The following is a 14,702-nucleotide window of genomic DNA, read 5'->3' as shown; positions in this document are numbered from 1 at the left end:
CTGCAGCAACTGGAGACCAGCTCTCAAAGGGAAAGCAAATCAGAAAGCAGCTCCGTTTACGTGCAGAGAGGGGGAGTTTCTATGCAGTTAAGGTTACAGGAAGAAGCTAGAAGGACTAACTTCTGAGGAAGAGGAGGGGATTTGGTAGGGGAGAGGGCAAGAGATTAAAAACAAGAATCAGGGCTGGGCGAGGTGGCTCACACCTGTAATTCCAGCACTTTGGAGGCCGAGATGGGTGGATCACCTGAGGTTGGGAGTTGGAGACCAGCCTGACCAACATGGAGAAACCCCATCTCTACTAAAAATACAAAATTAGCTGGGAGTGGTGGTGCATGCCCGTAATCCCAGCTACTCGGGAGGCTGAGGCAGGGGAATCGCTTGAACCTGGGAGGCAGAGGTTGCAGTGAGCCGAGATCACGCCATTGCACTCCAGCCTGGGCAATAAGAGTGGAACTCCATCTCAAAAAAAAATAAATAAAGAATCTCATGAAGGCTGGGAACCATCAGTGAGGGGATGGGAGAGGAAGCTGGTCTGTGAAGGGTGAAAGGTCTTCGAGGAGTCCTAACTGAACTCCAGGGCCTCACTGCCAAGGGTCAATCTGCTTGGCTTCAGATTTTTTGGGGAGCACCCAATGGCATGGATGTCTAAGTGGAGAAAGACTGTAGTTGGGTGAGGGATGTGCTAGGAGAATGAGATGACAGTGAGTGGTTCTTCTCTGTTCTGTCTGGCTCAGTCGCCTGGGCCTGGGCTTGTCATGATGTCCAACTGATGCCCCTGTGGAGCCTTCCACCCACCCTCCCTGTAGGGTGTGCAGTGAAGATGTTGGCCTTTCCAGACACTGCCCAGTTTTCCTATCCTCCAAAATGGCTCCTGATCAAGCTACCTGAATTCAGTGGAGAAGGAACTCAACAATACTAGTCCCTATAAGCATTAACAGGTGCCAGAATAATGTTTCCCATAAAGAAATGATGACTATTCTAAAAACACATCTGTGTTAGTCCACACAATTCTCCAGTCTCAAAAGGACGCTTCCAAACCATCTTGTTCAGATGCCTCTTCCCATCGATGTTTGACCTTCTAAACATAAAAGTGTATCAAAACAAAACAAAAGCAAAACGCCAGCCATAACCATGCTAGTCATCATGTTACCCAAGGAGGAGAGAATTGCAATCCAAGTTCCATAATGGAAGGATCTGCAAGTTAAACATCTCTCAGCCTTTGCTTTGAATGAGCTAAGAGCCAAGCTAAAACCTCACAAGGGAAAGTGACATCTGCGAAAGCCCACCACCCTCCCTTGACAAAGTTAAGCTGGTGACAGGGTCTCTATTCAAAAGCCCTGTGCTTCCTTTCTCTTACGGGCCAGCATAGAATGTATTGATCAAGACATTCTAAGAAAGACAAATAATAGCTCTAGTTTCTTCTTTCTTATTTCCTGGTTTCACAAAATTACTCAATAGAACAGTTATGTTGCACACCTTGCAATCTTCTTATCAAGACCTTACTCTACTGAGAAAAAAGGGAGAGCGTTTCTTAAGAAGTGACAATATATGAGAGGCAAAGCCCTATGGAAACCACATCAACCACAAGATGGGTTTTTGGCTTTTTGCTTTTTTGTTTGGCTGGTTGGTGTTTGCTACCAAATCTATCTTCTCATACTTCTCCTTCTGAGACATGCAGGCTGGTTAGAATATTCACTACTACATAACCCAATGCTCTCAAAATCAGTGCCTAATTAAAAATACATTCACTGTCTAGCCAAGTATGGTGAATTTGCAGAGGACCTTGAAGCTGCGTAACCACCTCTCTCAACATTAGGGGTGGAGAGTATCAGTTTGAATCTCCCCATCTGCACTCAAGGGCTGGCTAGTGGTGTTTCTGTTTGAGAAGGGCAGTGACTGTGAACTTGACATTCATCTCTCACAGCATGTTTCCAGCAATTCTGGTGATTTGGGATTTGTTGCAAATTTTAAAATGAAAACAAAAACCTATGTCCTGCAATGTCTACTAAAAACAAAAATCCTCCAGAAAAAAAATACAAGCCTCAGGAGAAAGCACTTGCAGTATGTACGGACTATGGCTTGAATAAGTGATCTTTCACAAGTGCGTTTTCCATTCTAACAGGAATCCATTAACCTCATTTATAAATCACAAGTTATAGCTGTCAAAATAGCTTTCAGAGCTGCCAGCTGTTACAGAGCGCATCTAGCGATGCCATTAATCCCTTAATTTTTAGCTTCATCAGTAATACAGTGGAACACAGACCAGCACTCGTTCCCCATACACGCACACTTGAAAAATGTGGTCCTGATTTAAGAGGCAGAAGACAATAATTTGGGAGAAATTCCCTCTGTCCTCCAAAAGCATGAGTTTTGACTTCTCAATGGGGGTAGGGTGGGAGTGGGAAGAGTGAGAGGCAGTTCAGATGTACCCCAAATATCCCACAAAATATGAATTAAATACTTCAGAGGCTCTGTGTAATCCTTCCTTATAACTCTGTCAACTTTATTTTAGCACCTATTGTTTGGAAAGCCCATTTAAACAATGTGCTTGTGACTCCTTTTTCTTTCTCTCTCTCTCTCTCCCTCCCATTTAAACAAAGTGCTTGTGACTCCTTTTTCTTTCTCTCTTTCTCTCTCTCCCTCCCTCCCTCTCTCTTTTTTTTTTTTTTTTCTTTTTTGATGATGTCTTGCTCTGTCCCCCAGGCTGGAGTGCAGTGGTGCAATCTCAGCTCACTGTAGCCTCCGCCTCCCGGGTTCAACCTGCCTCAGCCTACTGAGTAGCTGAAATTACATGTGCCCACCACCACGCCTGGTTAATTTTTTTGTATTTTTCATAGAGTTGGGGTTTTACCATGTTGTCCAGGCTGGTTTCAAACTACTGACCTCAAGTGATCCACCCACCTTGGCCTTCCAAAGTGCTGGGATTACAGGCATGAGCCACTGAGCCCAGCCATAATTTTTTTTTTCATATACACTTTAAGTTCTGGGATACATGTCCAGAACGTGCAGGTTTGTTACATAGGTATACACGTGCCATGGTGGTTTGCTGCACCCATTAACCTGTCACCTATATTAGGTATTTCTCCTAGTGCTATCCCTCCCCTACCTGCCCCCCCTCCCCAACAGGCTCCAGTGTGTGACGTTCCCCTCCCTGTGTCCATGTGTTCTCATTGTTCAACTCCTACTTATGAGTGAGAACATGCGGTGTTTGGTTTTCTGTTCTTGTGTTAGTTTGCTGAGAATGATGGTTTCCAGGTTCATTTACCTCCCTGCAAAGGACATGAACTCATCCTTTTTTATGGCTGCATAGTATTCCATGGTGTACATGTGCCACATTTTCTTTATCCAGTCTATCATTGATGGGCATATGGGTTGGTTCCAAGTCTTTGCTATTGTGAATAGTGCTGCAATAAACATACGTGTGCATGTGTCTTTATAGTAGAATGATTTATAATCCTCTGGTTAGATACCTAGTAATGGGATTGCTGGGTCAAATGGTATTTCTGGTTCTAGATCATTGAGGAATCGCCACACTGTCTTCCACAATGGCTGAACTAATTTACAGTCCCACCAACAGTGTAAAAACATTCCTTATAATTCTTTAAAATATTAATAAGTAAACATGGCCGGGCCTGATGGTTCATGCCTGTAATCCTAGCACTTTCCAAGGCAGGTAGATCACTTGAGTCCAGGAGTTAGAGACTAGCCTGAGCAACATGGTGAAATTCCATCTTTACAAAAAATGCAAAAATTGGCTGGGCGTGCTGACTCGTGTCTGTGGTCCCAGCTACTCAGGAGGCAGAGGTGGGAAGATCACCTGAGCCCAAGGACGTTGAGGCTGCAGTGAGCCATGATTGTGCCACTGTACTCCAGCCTGGGAAACAGAGCAACATCCCGTCTCAAAAAAAATAAAATGAAATCAAAATAAAAAAAGAAAATATACTTACTCCCATTGCTGCCACCCAACAACTGTGGGACCTTGGTCAAGTCAACAGCAGTAGCTTTGGTTCTCACCTGATTGTTTTGTTTTGTAAAATACTTGAACTCTCTCGAGCTCTGAGCTCTAACCTTCTCTGACTCAGATCGCATTTGGGACTCAGTCAAGAAGGGCAAGTTACGCTGCTTTGACACCTGGAGAGACAGAGTACAAAGTGGCTTGTTTAGTCCACATGTGCTTAAATAAATAATAACGGATAATGGACACCTCAATGGAAAGAATTCGTTCCTTAACCACTTCGTTCAAGATCTGCAAGCAAACTAAATGATTTCAAGACGTATAGACTGTAACTGCTAGTGAAACAGTCTCCAATATTCACATCTGCGGGAGTAGAAAGGGAGCGTTTCTTTGTTTTGTTTTCTGTTTCCTAAGAATGCAAGCCAACGCCCCATCCAGCAAGGGGTGGCGCTTCCTCATGAGGTCGTGTGGGCTTCTGGGAAATGCCCCCTCCCTGCTGTTACTGATCTTGAACCTTGACAGCAAGCAAAGTAGAACATATTTGTATAGTAAGAGCACAGAGATGGAGCAGACAGGTGCCAGTCTTCCTGCCAGCTTTATTTGAAACACAAACAAAACGCTTCCAGCCTGATGCTATTCCTAAAGCAAGTTTGCTTCTGCAGGAAAAAGGGCTTTCCCTAAACAAGTGTACTATCAATGACAATGACTCACTTTCAAAATTGCTGTTGCCTTAATCTTTTAAAAAAATTATCACCTCCAGAGCCCAGTGCGGTGGCTCATGGCTGTAATCCCAGCACTCTCGGAGGCCAAAGGGGGTGATCACCTGAGGCCAGGAGTTCGAGACCAGCCTGGCCAACGTGGTGAAACCTCATCTCTACTAAAGATACAAAAAAAATTACCCGGGCGTGGTAGTGCTCCTGTAATCTCAGCTACTCGGGAGGCTGAGGCAGGAGAATCGCTTGAACTCAGGCAGCGGAGGTTGCAGAGAGCCGAGATTGTGCCATTGCACTCCAGCCTGGGTGATAAGAGCAAAACTCTGTCTCAAAAAAAAAAAAAAAAAAAATTATCAGCTCCAGAAGATAATCATGTGATAGATGCAGATGATCAATAAAGCCTTTGCACTTTTTGAACCCAATACTGACTTACAGGAAATGATGTGCTTTACATTCAGAGCACACACAGACTATCTTAGAAACTGGAAAATATACTTATTTCTTCATCAAACTGTACAAATGACTTCTTTTCCCCTCTACAACTCACCTAAATGATAGACTGTAATACTTCAAATTTTTTTTGTTTTTGTTTACATAATCCTTCCCCTTTTTGCATGAAATTGATTTTTTTTTAACCTAAGACATTACAATCAGAGAAGTTACTGCGAAAAAGAACTTTGCTATAATACTCATTTGCGTCAAACTTTCTGGTTATTGTTCTTAAGAAAAATCCTCTTTTCATCTTTTCCATTAACTCTCCATTGAGAATTATAGGCTCTTTGGTAATCAGTAGATTGAAACACACACACACACACACACACACACACACACACACACACAGTGAAATGCAGCTCTCTGATGTGTACTTCCTAGCAAGGAAAAAATAGTCCAATAGCAAACTCAATAATGTGAATCACTGCCAAGACACGAAAACATTATTTGGTGTCCATTCCTATGACAATGGGAAAAATAGTTCTGAGAGTGAAAAGTTTTTGTATCAATTAGGTTATGTCCTCTAAAACTGTTTCCAGTTATTGCTTCTGGGGACTGAGGGGACAATATATTTGCTTTGATATGTAAGTTTTTACAATGGAGCATTAGTCTTACGTGGTCTCAATACACTCCCCACTCTGTCGTTCATAAATCATGTTCTTCACATTACTCCTAAAATAAAGTGCCTGAATCTTGCAGTCCAGACCACCACATGCTCGTAGTGCATCTTGCATTTCATCCTCTTTGTTGACCTCCAAGTTCACTCTCCAAAGCCTCTGAACATTCAACGTTTTGCAAAAGCCTCGGTTCCACCCTGGGTCCCCATGCATTATTCAACACTTGATTAATCCCTGTGATGGGTTCCTATGTCATCTGGATGTGTCAAGTCAAAAGGAAGTGTCACACATCGAAGACAGAGTACTAAGACACATGGTACTAACAGGGAGGGGTCCCTTTCAGTTCTGTCGATAAGAGAAAGTGTACAAGAAAAAGTTGAGTTTTGAGCTGGGTCTGGATAGGCAAAAAGTACCAATGGCAGGGAAGAGAGAAATAAGACACCGACATGTGTCGGTTCTTTGTTTTTGTTTTTGTTTTTGTTTGAGACAGGGTCTTGCTCTGTTGCCCAGACTGGAGTGCAGTAGCTCAGTTATGGCTCACTGCAGCTTTGACCTCTCAGGCTCAAGCAATCCTCCAGCCTCAGCCTCCCAAGTAGCTGGGACTACAGGTGCATACTGCCACACCCAGCTAATTTTTTTGTAGTTTTTGTAGAGACAGGGTTTCAACATGTTGCCCAGGCTGGTCTCAAACTCCTGGGCTCAAGCGATCCTCCCACCTCAGCTTCCCAAAGTGCCAGGATTACAGGTGTGAGCCACCACACCCAACCATGTGTTCTTATTTATCTCATGTCAGGCAATGGCAAAGAGTGCAATGTGGGAGTGATGCCGAGAGATCTGGTAACGGCACATCTCAACGTGCAGGTTTCGAAGATCACTGCATTCGTGGTGAATGATGTACAACGCTGATATATGCGGACAGAAGTCAGAATGTAATTACCTCTTGGGGAGCAATAACCAGAAGGAGATGCAAGGGAGGCTTCTGGGGCGCTGGTGAGGTTCTCCAACCTGACCTGGGAGAGGGTTACTCGTGCATTCACCTCGTAAGAACTCACCAAGGTATACGCTTAAGACTTGCTCACTTTGGCCGGGCGCGGTGGCTCAAGCCTGTAATCCCAGCACTTTGGGAGGCCGAGACGGGCGGATCACGAGGTCAGGAGATCGAGACCATCCTGGCTAACGCGGTGAAACCCCGTCTCTAGTAAAAAATACAAAAAAATAGCCGGGCGAGGTGGCGGGTGCCTGTAGTCCCAGCTACTCGGGAGGCTGAGGCAGGAGAATGGCGTAAACCCGGTAGGCGGAGCTTGCAGTGAGCCGAGATCCGGCCACTGCACTCCAGTCTCGGCGACAGAGCAAGACTCCGTCTCAAAAAAAAAAAAAAAGACTTGCTCACTTTATCAGATATAAATCGACCACAGACAAACCCTAAAAATCCCCAAACCACCAATCTGTCTGCAGAGAGAAGGAGCTGAAGGAGACCGAGTTGGAGGCAGGAAGGCTGCTGCTGTGTCCATGCAGGGGAGAGATGAAGCCAGGGAAGGCCCTGTGGACAGAATGGGTCGATGTGAAATGTCTTTGGAGATGAGGCCAATGGGACTTGCCAATGGAAAAAGAATGACTCCTGGATTTGAAACTTGGTTATGTCAGTGACAGCTTCTGAGCTCTCATAAAAACACCTGACATTGCTTTTAACAGTGGGCTTTCTGTCTTTATACTGAATTCTGTCTCTGTCTCTCCCTCTCTTAGGCATTCTCTGATCAGAATGCCTCGCCTTGAGAAGAGGCCCTACCTGTAAGGTTCCTTCACCTCTAGGGGCTTGCCTCCTCTTTGGTACGATGGGGATTTACAAGTGTCTATCACGAGTGTACAAAGTGTGTAGGATAGCACCTGACATAGTAAGCACCCAGTCAGTGTCAACCATTAGTATTATGGAAAACGGATCACTGCTTTTGTTACCCTGTCCCTCCATTTTCTGGGTCAACAGTGAGACCATGTCTTTGCTTGATAATACTCTTTCTCAGGCAAAAAATTAGCATCCTAGTTGGAAAAGCCTAGAAACCTGGAGATCATCTTGGGATTTTCTGCATCTTGGTCATCCTCATGCTCCCTCAAATCCTATCATTTCTTTTGTGTTCAATGCTGTCTGTATCCATTGCTTGATTTCTGCCCTAGTTCAAGCTTTAGCATTTCATGGTTGATTTAATGCAATATCCTAAGAGCTGATCTCCCTGCCTTTGAGTGCCTCTTGTTTAGTTCTGCCTTAACGCTCAATCTGTCATGCTGGTCTCCTTTAGTTCCTAAAGTGTGCCTCCTCATCGTTATTAAATGGAGCCCAGCCTCCTTGTACAAGGGCCTCCACTTTTCTAAAATCTCCTGCTGCCCTCTTTCATAAAGGCTCAGTCCTGGGCTGAGAAGTAAGAAAGAAATCCTGAATGTTTTTCAACAGTCATCTAAATTTTTTCATAACATGAGTGCAGGCTGTACTATGGGAAATTAGCAAGAGCTAAGCCAAGATAAAAACTAAATGAAGATGAAGATAGCAACTTTCTTACAAATCTAGCACTTTATACATAATACACTTTATGTAATCAATGATTTCAAGTTTGACCAGCCTAAACCTTGACAGTGATCAGGAATTAATAACCTGATAGGTAGGCAGCAGGGAAAACATTATTCAATTGACAGACAAGAGAAATCAGGGAATAAGCAACTGCTTCAAAGAATCCCTGTGAGCAGTAACACCAACAGACCCAGGCAGAGCCCCTCACTTCAGGGAGACCCATTCTGGGCCTCTTCTGGCTACATCCTTCCCCCGCGGCAACCAAAAGGGCAAACCTTCCTGAAATTAACATCCCACCTGTCCTGGGGGCCCAAGATTTGGAATTCTCAGAACCTATGCAAGTCTCTTCCCTGGGCACCTCTAGACCAAAGGGCTACAGGGCATTTGTTTTGGTGAAGGTTGGACATGTAGGCTGGAAAATCTCCATGCGTGGGCTGGGCACGGTGGCTCATCCCAGCACTTTGGGAAGCCGAGGTGGGTGGATCACCTGAGGTCAGGAAATCAAGACCAGCCTGGTCAACATGGCAAAACCCTGTCTCTACTAAAACTACAAAAATTAGTCGGGCATGGTGGCATGTGCCTGTAGTCCCAGCTACTCAGGAGGCTGAGGCAGAAGAATCACTTGAACCTGGGAGGCGGAGGTTGCAGCGAGCCGAGATTGCACCACTGCATTCCAGCCTGGGCGACAGAGCAAGACTCCATCTCAGAAAAAATAAAAATAGATGTACAGGTAGCTGAGAGCAGCAACAGGAGGGGAAGAGGACAGCTCGCTCCTGCATCACCCGTTCTGGCATGGGAGGTCGCGCCAGACTGAGCTTGGTGGATCACACCTATAATCCCAGTGCTTTGGGAGGCCAAGTTGGGAGGATCTCTTGAGGCCAGGTGTTTGATCAGCTTGGGCAACACAGGGAGACCTCATCCCTACGACAAAATTTAAAATTAGCTGGGTGTTGGGGAAGGGAGGGTATGGTGTAGGTCTGTATTCCTAGCTACTCAGAAGGTTGAGGCAGGAAGATCACCTGAGTCCAGGAAGTCAAGACTGCAGTGAGCACCACTGCACTCTAGTCTGGGCAAAAGAGCAAGACCTTGTCTCATTAAACAAACAAACAAACAAAAAATAAATAACTAAATAAAACGTGTGTGGAGAAAAGAATGAAGCCACAGGAAATTGGGTCCTAACCTCACATACAATGCCCCAATTCTAAGACTTAAAATTCTATATAGCATCATCAAGACACAATGGGTTGAGTTAGGATTTGGGGGATTATTCCCTAAGTGTAGGAGAACTTCTTGCAAATGTGAAAGTATCAACCATGAGATCTGAAGCATATAAGAAGACCCCAAAAGATAAAGTGGGCAATAAATCTACTCGTAACCTGAAATTAAATTAGCGAACCGATACATAGACTTACAGAATTATGGTTATCTCTTCCCAGAAATTACAGAAATGCAAAAGTCAAAGCAAATTTAAAACACCATCCTTCACCTGTCAAAGTAACACTACCAATATCACTGACGTGGCCAAATCTGAACACTCATTTGTTCAAGGTAGCATCGAAATTAGCACAACTTGTAAAAACACGTTCTTTAGCAACCTTCATCCAGTTTGCAGAGGGAGGCTCGCAAGTTAAGTGACTTATCTAATGTAAGTGGCTGAGTTGGGGATTCAAATCCACATCCTGACCACCACACACATGCCCCTTCTACTTTGCATGAAGCCTAGATGTTTACCCTAAGGAAATAACAGGAGGAAAGTACAGAAACAAAGCCACTTCCTGCAGAATGGAAAGAAGCTGCCAATGTGTTCACTGGCAAATTTAAAACATGGCCTTGTTAAATGTAATATATCTTTAGAATTACACAGAAGGAATGGTAATTCTCTTAAGTGAAAGCAAAACGTGAGTGTTTCAAGCTAACTGCAACTCAGTCAAAAGTCAAAGGTTTGTGAAATATGATTGCCAAAATGGGGCATTGTGAGTATTCTGTAAAGTATCTCATACTACAATATTTTCGAAAAGAGCTGGGCACGGTGGCCCACAACTGTAGTCCTAGCTACTTGGGGGGTGCTGAAGTGGGAGGGTCTCTTGAGTCCAGGACTTCAAGGTTACAGTGAGGTGTGATTGTGTCCCTCCAGCCTGGGCAATAAGAGGAAGAAGATCCTTTCTAAAAAAAAAAAAAAAAAAAAAAAAAAAAGGAAAGAAAGAAAAGAGCGCTTATTTGGTTTGGCAGCACAGAGACTAAAATTGAAACGATACAGAGATTAGCATGGCCCCTATGCAAAGATGAGACCCAAATTTGTAAAGCGTTCCATACTTTTATATACAGTGTGTGCCGTGAGCTATTGAAAGCTGAATGCATTAAGCATATTTTGAAACTTAAGTCACTCCTTGGTTAACAAGTAAATGTGTCAGAAATTTATCATACAGAAAAGGGTGGAAGGGTGCGGCATTCCCTTTCATCCAGGAATTAGGCCTACAGAAATATTTGCACAAGCATAAGCATAAATGAATATGTATATTATACATAATTTTCATTTTATACATGAAAGTTATACTGTATATGAAAGGATGTTCAATTTCAGCATTACTTGTAATAGGAGACCATGAGAATCAATTTAAATGTCAATCAGTAAAGAGACTGGTTAAGTAAATTAGAGTATATCCATGCCACTGAACATGTAGCCAGTAAGCAGTGAGCCAGGTCTGTGTACACTGAACCAAAAGGTGCTTATGATTTCCTATTGAGTGAAAAAGGCAAGTTACGCAACAGTATTATCTATATGCATATTTTTTAAAAAAACCAACAGAAAGGATATGTTTGTGTGTGTATGTAAGAAAAATCTCAGAAGACAAGAGGGAATGAAGGAACTTTTTTTCTTATATGGTGGCATTTGCACAATGACAATATACCACTTTTATGCTTAAAAAAATATATTTTTAAAAAATTTTTTCAAGTTTGATTTCACTTGCTTATCTATTTACTCTTTTAAAGAGACCAGGTCTCACTCCATCACCCAGGATGGAGTGTAGTGGTGCAATCATTAGCTCACTGCAGCCTCGACCTTCTGGGCTCAAGCAATCCTCCCACTTCAGCCTCCCGTCAGTAGCTAGGACTACAGGTGCATGCCACCTCACCAGCTTTCGCTTGCTTATTGTCTCCATCCCGTTTCTATTATTTAAATGCCTCATTAAGCAGTGTTAAGGGTCAGTTTTAAAAGAAAGAGAGAGAAAATAAATTTTTAAAATGTTTAAATAGAATGCCTTTTCCATGGTCAGATTTTTCCTACCTTTATCCTTTATCATATATTGCTCGTTTCTTCTTGCATACATATTAAAAACTGCTGTACATTTTTTCCTCAGTCAAAGAGAGTTACATATAAATAAACTTACCATTCTTAAGTTAATCACACACACACACAAATTTGAAACCTAAGAGCTGTTCTTCAGGATCACCTAAAACAGTCCCTTTCGTGACACTGACGAGAACCAAGTCCTGAAAGAATGTTACTTGCCGAGCATCACAGACCTTGTTATGATTTGAAACCATGCCAGAGAAATTCCTTCTCTATCCCTACTTTCTTAAAAAAAAAAATAACATTTTGATGAGACCAGGGAATACAATCTTTTAAAACACTGAAACAACAGTGAATGTCTTCCTAAGTAAGTCCGACTCAGGTTCTGGGTGGGAGCCCTCGAGGCCACTCAAACAGTGTAGGCAGTAATGACACTCCAATTTCAAATCCACTATAACTGCTTATTGAACAATTTATTCTAGGAATTCCAGAAAATAGAAATGAAGTAAGTTTTAATGAAGAACACTTTAAAAGCCATTGTTCTAGGCTAAGAACTAGACACTACTGTTTATTAATTGCAGCACCAATAACTTCATTGCAGAGAGAAAGTGGTCTCCAACACAACAGTGTTCAAAGAACAGAACTTCCCAGAAACTGGACTCCAGCTGGATTTACGATGCTGTGGTTCTTCTTTGACAAAAATACATGACACAGCCAGGCGCGGTAGCTCAAGCCTGTAATCCTGGCCCTTTGGTAGGTCAAGGAGGGAGGATCACCTGCGGTAAGGAGTTCGAGACCAGCCTGGCCAACATGGCAAGACCCTGTCTCTACTAAAGATACAAAAATTAGCCGGGTATGGTAGTGGGTGCCTGTAATCCCAGCTACTTGGGAGGCTGAGGCAGGATAATCACTTGAACCCGGGAGGCGAAGGCTGAAGTGAGCCAAGATCACACCACTTTACTCCAGCCTGGGTGACAGAGTGAGACTCTGTCTCAAAAAAAAACAAAAAACAAAAAAACAAAAACACAACATCTGAATTCCCCTTCATTGTAAATCCACCCACATTAATACATTATAGACCCCAAAGAAAGTTAATAAAAAATTAATCCATAAACTTTTTACATACTACCTTAAGTGATACATTTTCATTATTGTAGATTTTAAATAAAATATAAAAAAGGACAATTTCTATTATTTCCCTTCCATGATATTAAGACAAAAGAGATCTTTCTTGCTAGAAAAAAATAAAAAGACACACACACACACACACAAACCTATTAGCTATTCTCTAAGGATCTGAAAAGGGAAGACGTAACATGTTTTACGTATTTCAGTGATTAACGCTGTATTTAACATTAGGAAAAACATCAGCACCAGAAGAACCAATATAAAGGCTAAATCCTTACAAAACCCACATATTACTCTTAAAATTTGTTCCTGATTATATTCTTACTCACATTGAAAATGTCTTTTATATTTGTTGAAGAACAAAAGAAAAAAGCTAAGTAAAAAAATAGGATTTATATTCCTGTTAAAATAAAAGATTAACAAAGAAAATGCTAAATAGGAGGCAAGAGTCTGCTTGCAGGTTTAAACCTGATCATTTTGTAAAGCCCTAATAGTTAACTCATTCAATAAATATCTATTAAACACCTATTACCTACCAAGAACCAAATTTTGAGGTAAAGGAATTTAGCATGCATTGTTTCAAATTATTTCAGTTCTACAAAGTTCTCCTATTGGAAACATCTATATGTTTACAAACAATATGCCTTTCCATTCATTTTGCATTTAAAAAGCACTTCTTAAAGAGGAGTAGAGACAAAAACCAGGATTTTTGTCCATAGGTGTGGCTATCATACGAGTACTTCACTCCCCCAAAAGATAAAATCCAGGCTGTCTTTTAAATCAATAGCATATGTATTGCTTACTAAAGCATCCCAGTCTATGTGACATTCATAACTGATAAAAGTATCTTGCAACCTCATTAATTAATAGCCATTTTCAGACATTTGCTCAATATCTCCATCTGCTACAGTGGACATCTGGAGCCCCCGTGTGTAGAAACCCACCTTTAAACAGCTGCAGAAGTAATTACCCCTAGGAAAGGACGGATTCCTATTCATTTTCTTCGGTATCTTCAAGATTGCACAGGTTGTTGTATTTGTTTTTAGGTTTGTTTGTTTCCTTGTTAACTAAATGACCAAGAGCAAGATTAGACTTTAATTGCTTCAATTGATTATGTGCTCGTGGAGATGCACACACAAAGAATTCCACCTCAAACTGCCAAGAAAAACTCAATCCTTCCATACCATTCCATAAAAGATAGACTTAAAGGGCAAGTCCCCTTGTATTCTTACTACTAAATAGATAAATCAAGAAAAAGGGACAGAAGCATCAATGGGCGATCTAAAGCAGTCATAAAAGCATACGATCATGATAAAGCACAATCAGTGACTTGCTAGGGGGAACAGGCAAATAAATAAATAATAAATACATAAGTTAAGTCTTGGATCCCCTGGTGTTTTGTGCTCCTGGAGCCACTCCCAGCTGCGCTGGCTTTTCTTTGTGCGACGCTCAGGGAGGCTCCGTCCACTGGGAGATTGCTCTGCAGTGACTGCAAGGCTGGTCAGCACTGGAGAAACTGAATCCCTTCAACGGCCAGACCGCTGACTAAGCCAAGTTACTCTAATTAGCCATCCTTTCTCAATTTCATTACAGCCCTAAGCAAAAACCATAGACATGTTTTGATGGGTTGATGCAGAAAAAAAAAACAACAACACATTAAAAAACACCAACATGCAACCGAAGGTACTGGCAGCTATGAAAATGTCTTCATCACTTTCAAACATGAAGCAAATTCCTGGAGGAAGGAATCAAAATTTGCCACTTATTCCTGGCTCTATTAACAAGCACTTGCCATCAGAGACTATAACCACCAGCACACCTTGCTATGAAAATGAACTTTTACACAATTGTAGCTTTGCTACATTTAAATTTTATTCAAGATTTTTTTAAAGGGCATTCAGGAACATGGAAAGATTTTTTTATCTAAGTACAATATTTTTTGTTCTAC

The 14,702-nt window shown here is 42.2% G+C and overlaps 1 protein-coding gene and 1 non-coding gene across 3 annotated transcripts in view; one reads left to right on the top strand and one right to left on the bottom strand.

The window, feature by feature from the left end:
* The window catches only part of LOC105489035 (A-kinase anchoring protein 12), a 122,166-nt gene that overhangs the window by 69,829 nt on the left and 37,635 nt on the right, over positions 1–14,702 (bottom strand). Inside the window, exon 1 of one of the 2 annotated variants that reach the window (XM_011753604.2) lies at positions 13,699–13,767. The exons of the other annotated variant lie outside the window; for it this stretch is intronic. Coding sequence (XP_011751906.2) covers positions 13,699–13,752 — 54 coding nt within the window. The 5' untranslated portion in view covers positions 13,753–13,767. Of the gene's footprint in view, positions 1–13,698; positions 13,768–14,702 lie in introns of those variants that run through there. 2 annotated transcript variants of the gene reach the window in all.
* LOC112427928 (U6 spliceosomal RNA) lies at positions 10,544–10,651 on the top strand. Its single transcript, XR_003019711.2, has one exon. It is a non-coding gene; the product is annotated as a U6 spliceosomal RNA (small nuclear RNA).

This window comes from Macaca nemestrina, chromosome 5 (assembly GCF_043159975.1).
Source record: "Macaca nemestrina isolate mMacNem1 chromosome 5, mMacNem.hap1, whole genome shotgun sequence".
NCBI lineage: Eukaryota > Metazoa > Chordata > Mammalia > Primates > Cercopithecidae > Macaca > Macaca nemestrina.
The sequence above is the reverse complement of the archived record's forward strand: the minus strand, read 5'-3'. Positions and strand labels throughout refer to the sequence as shown.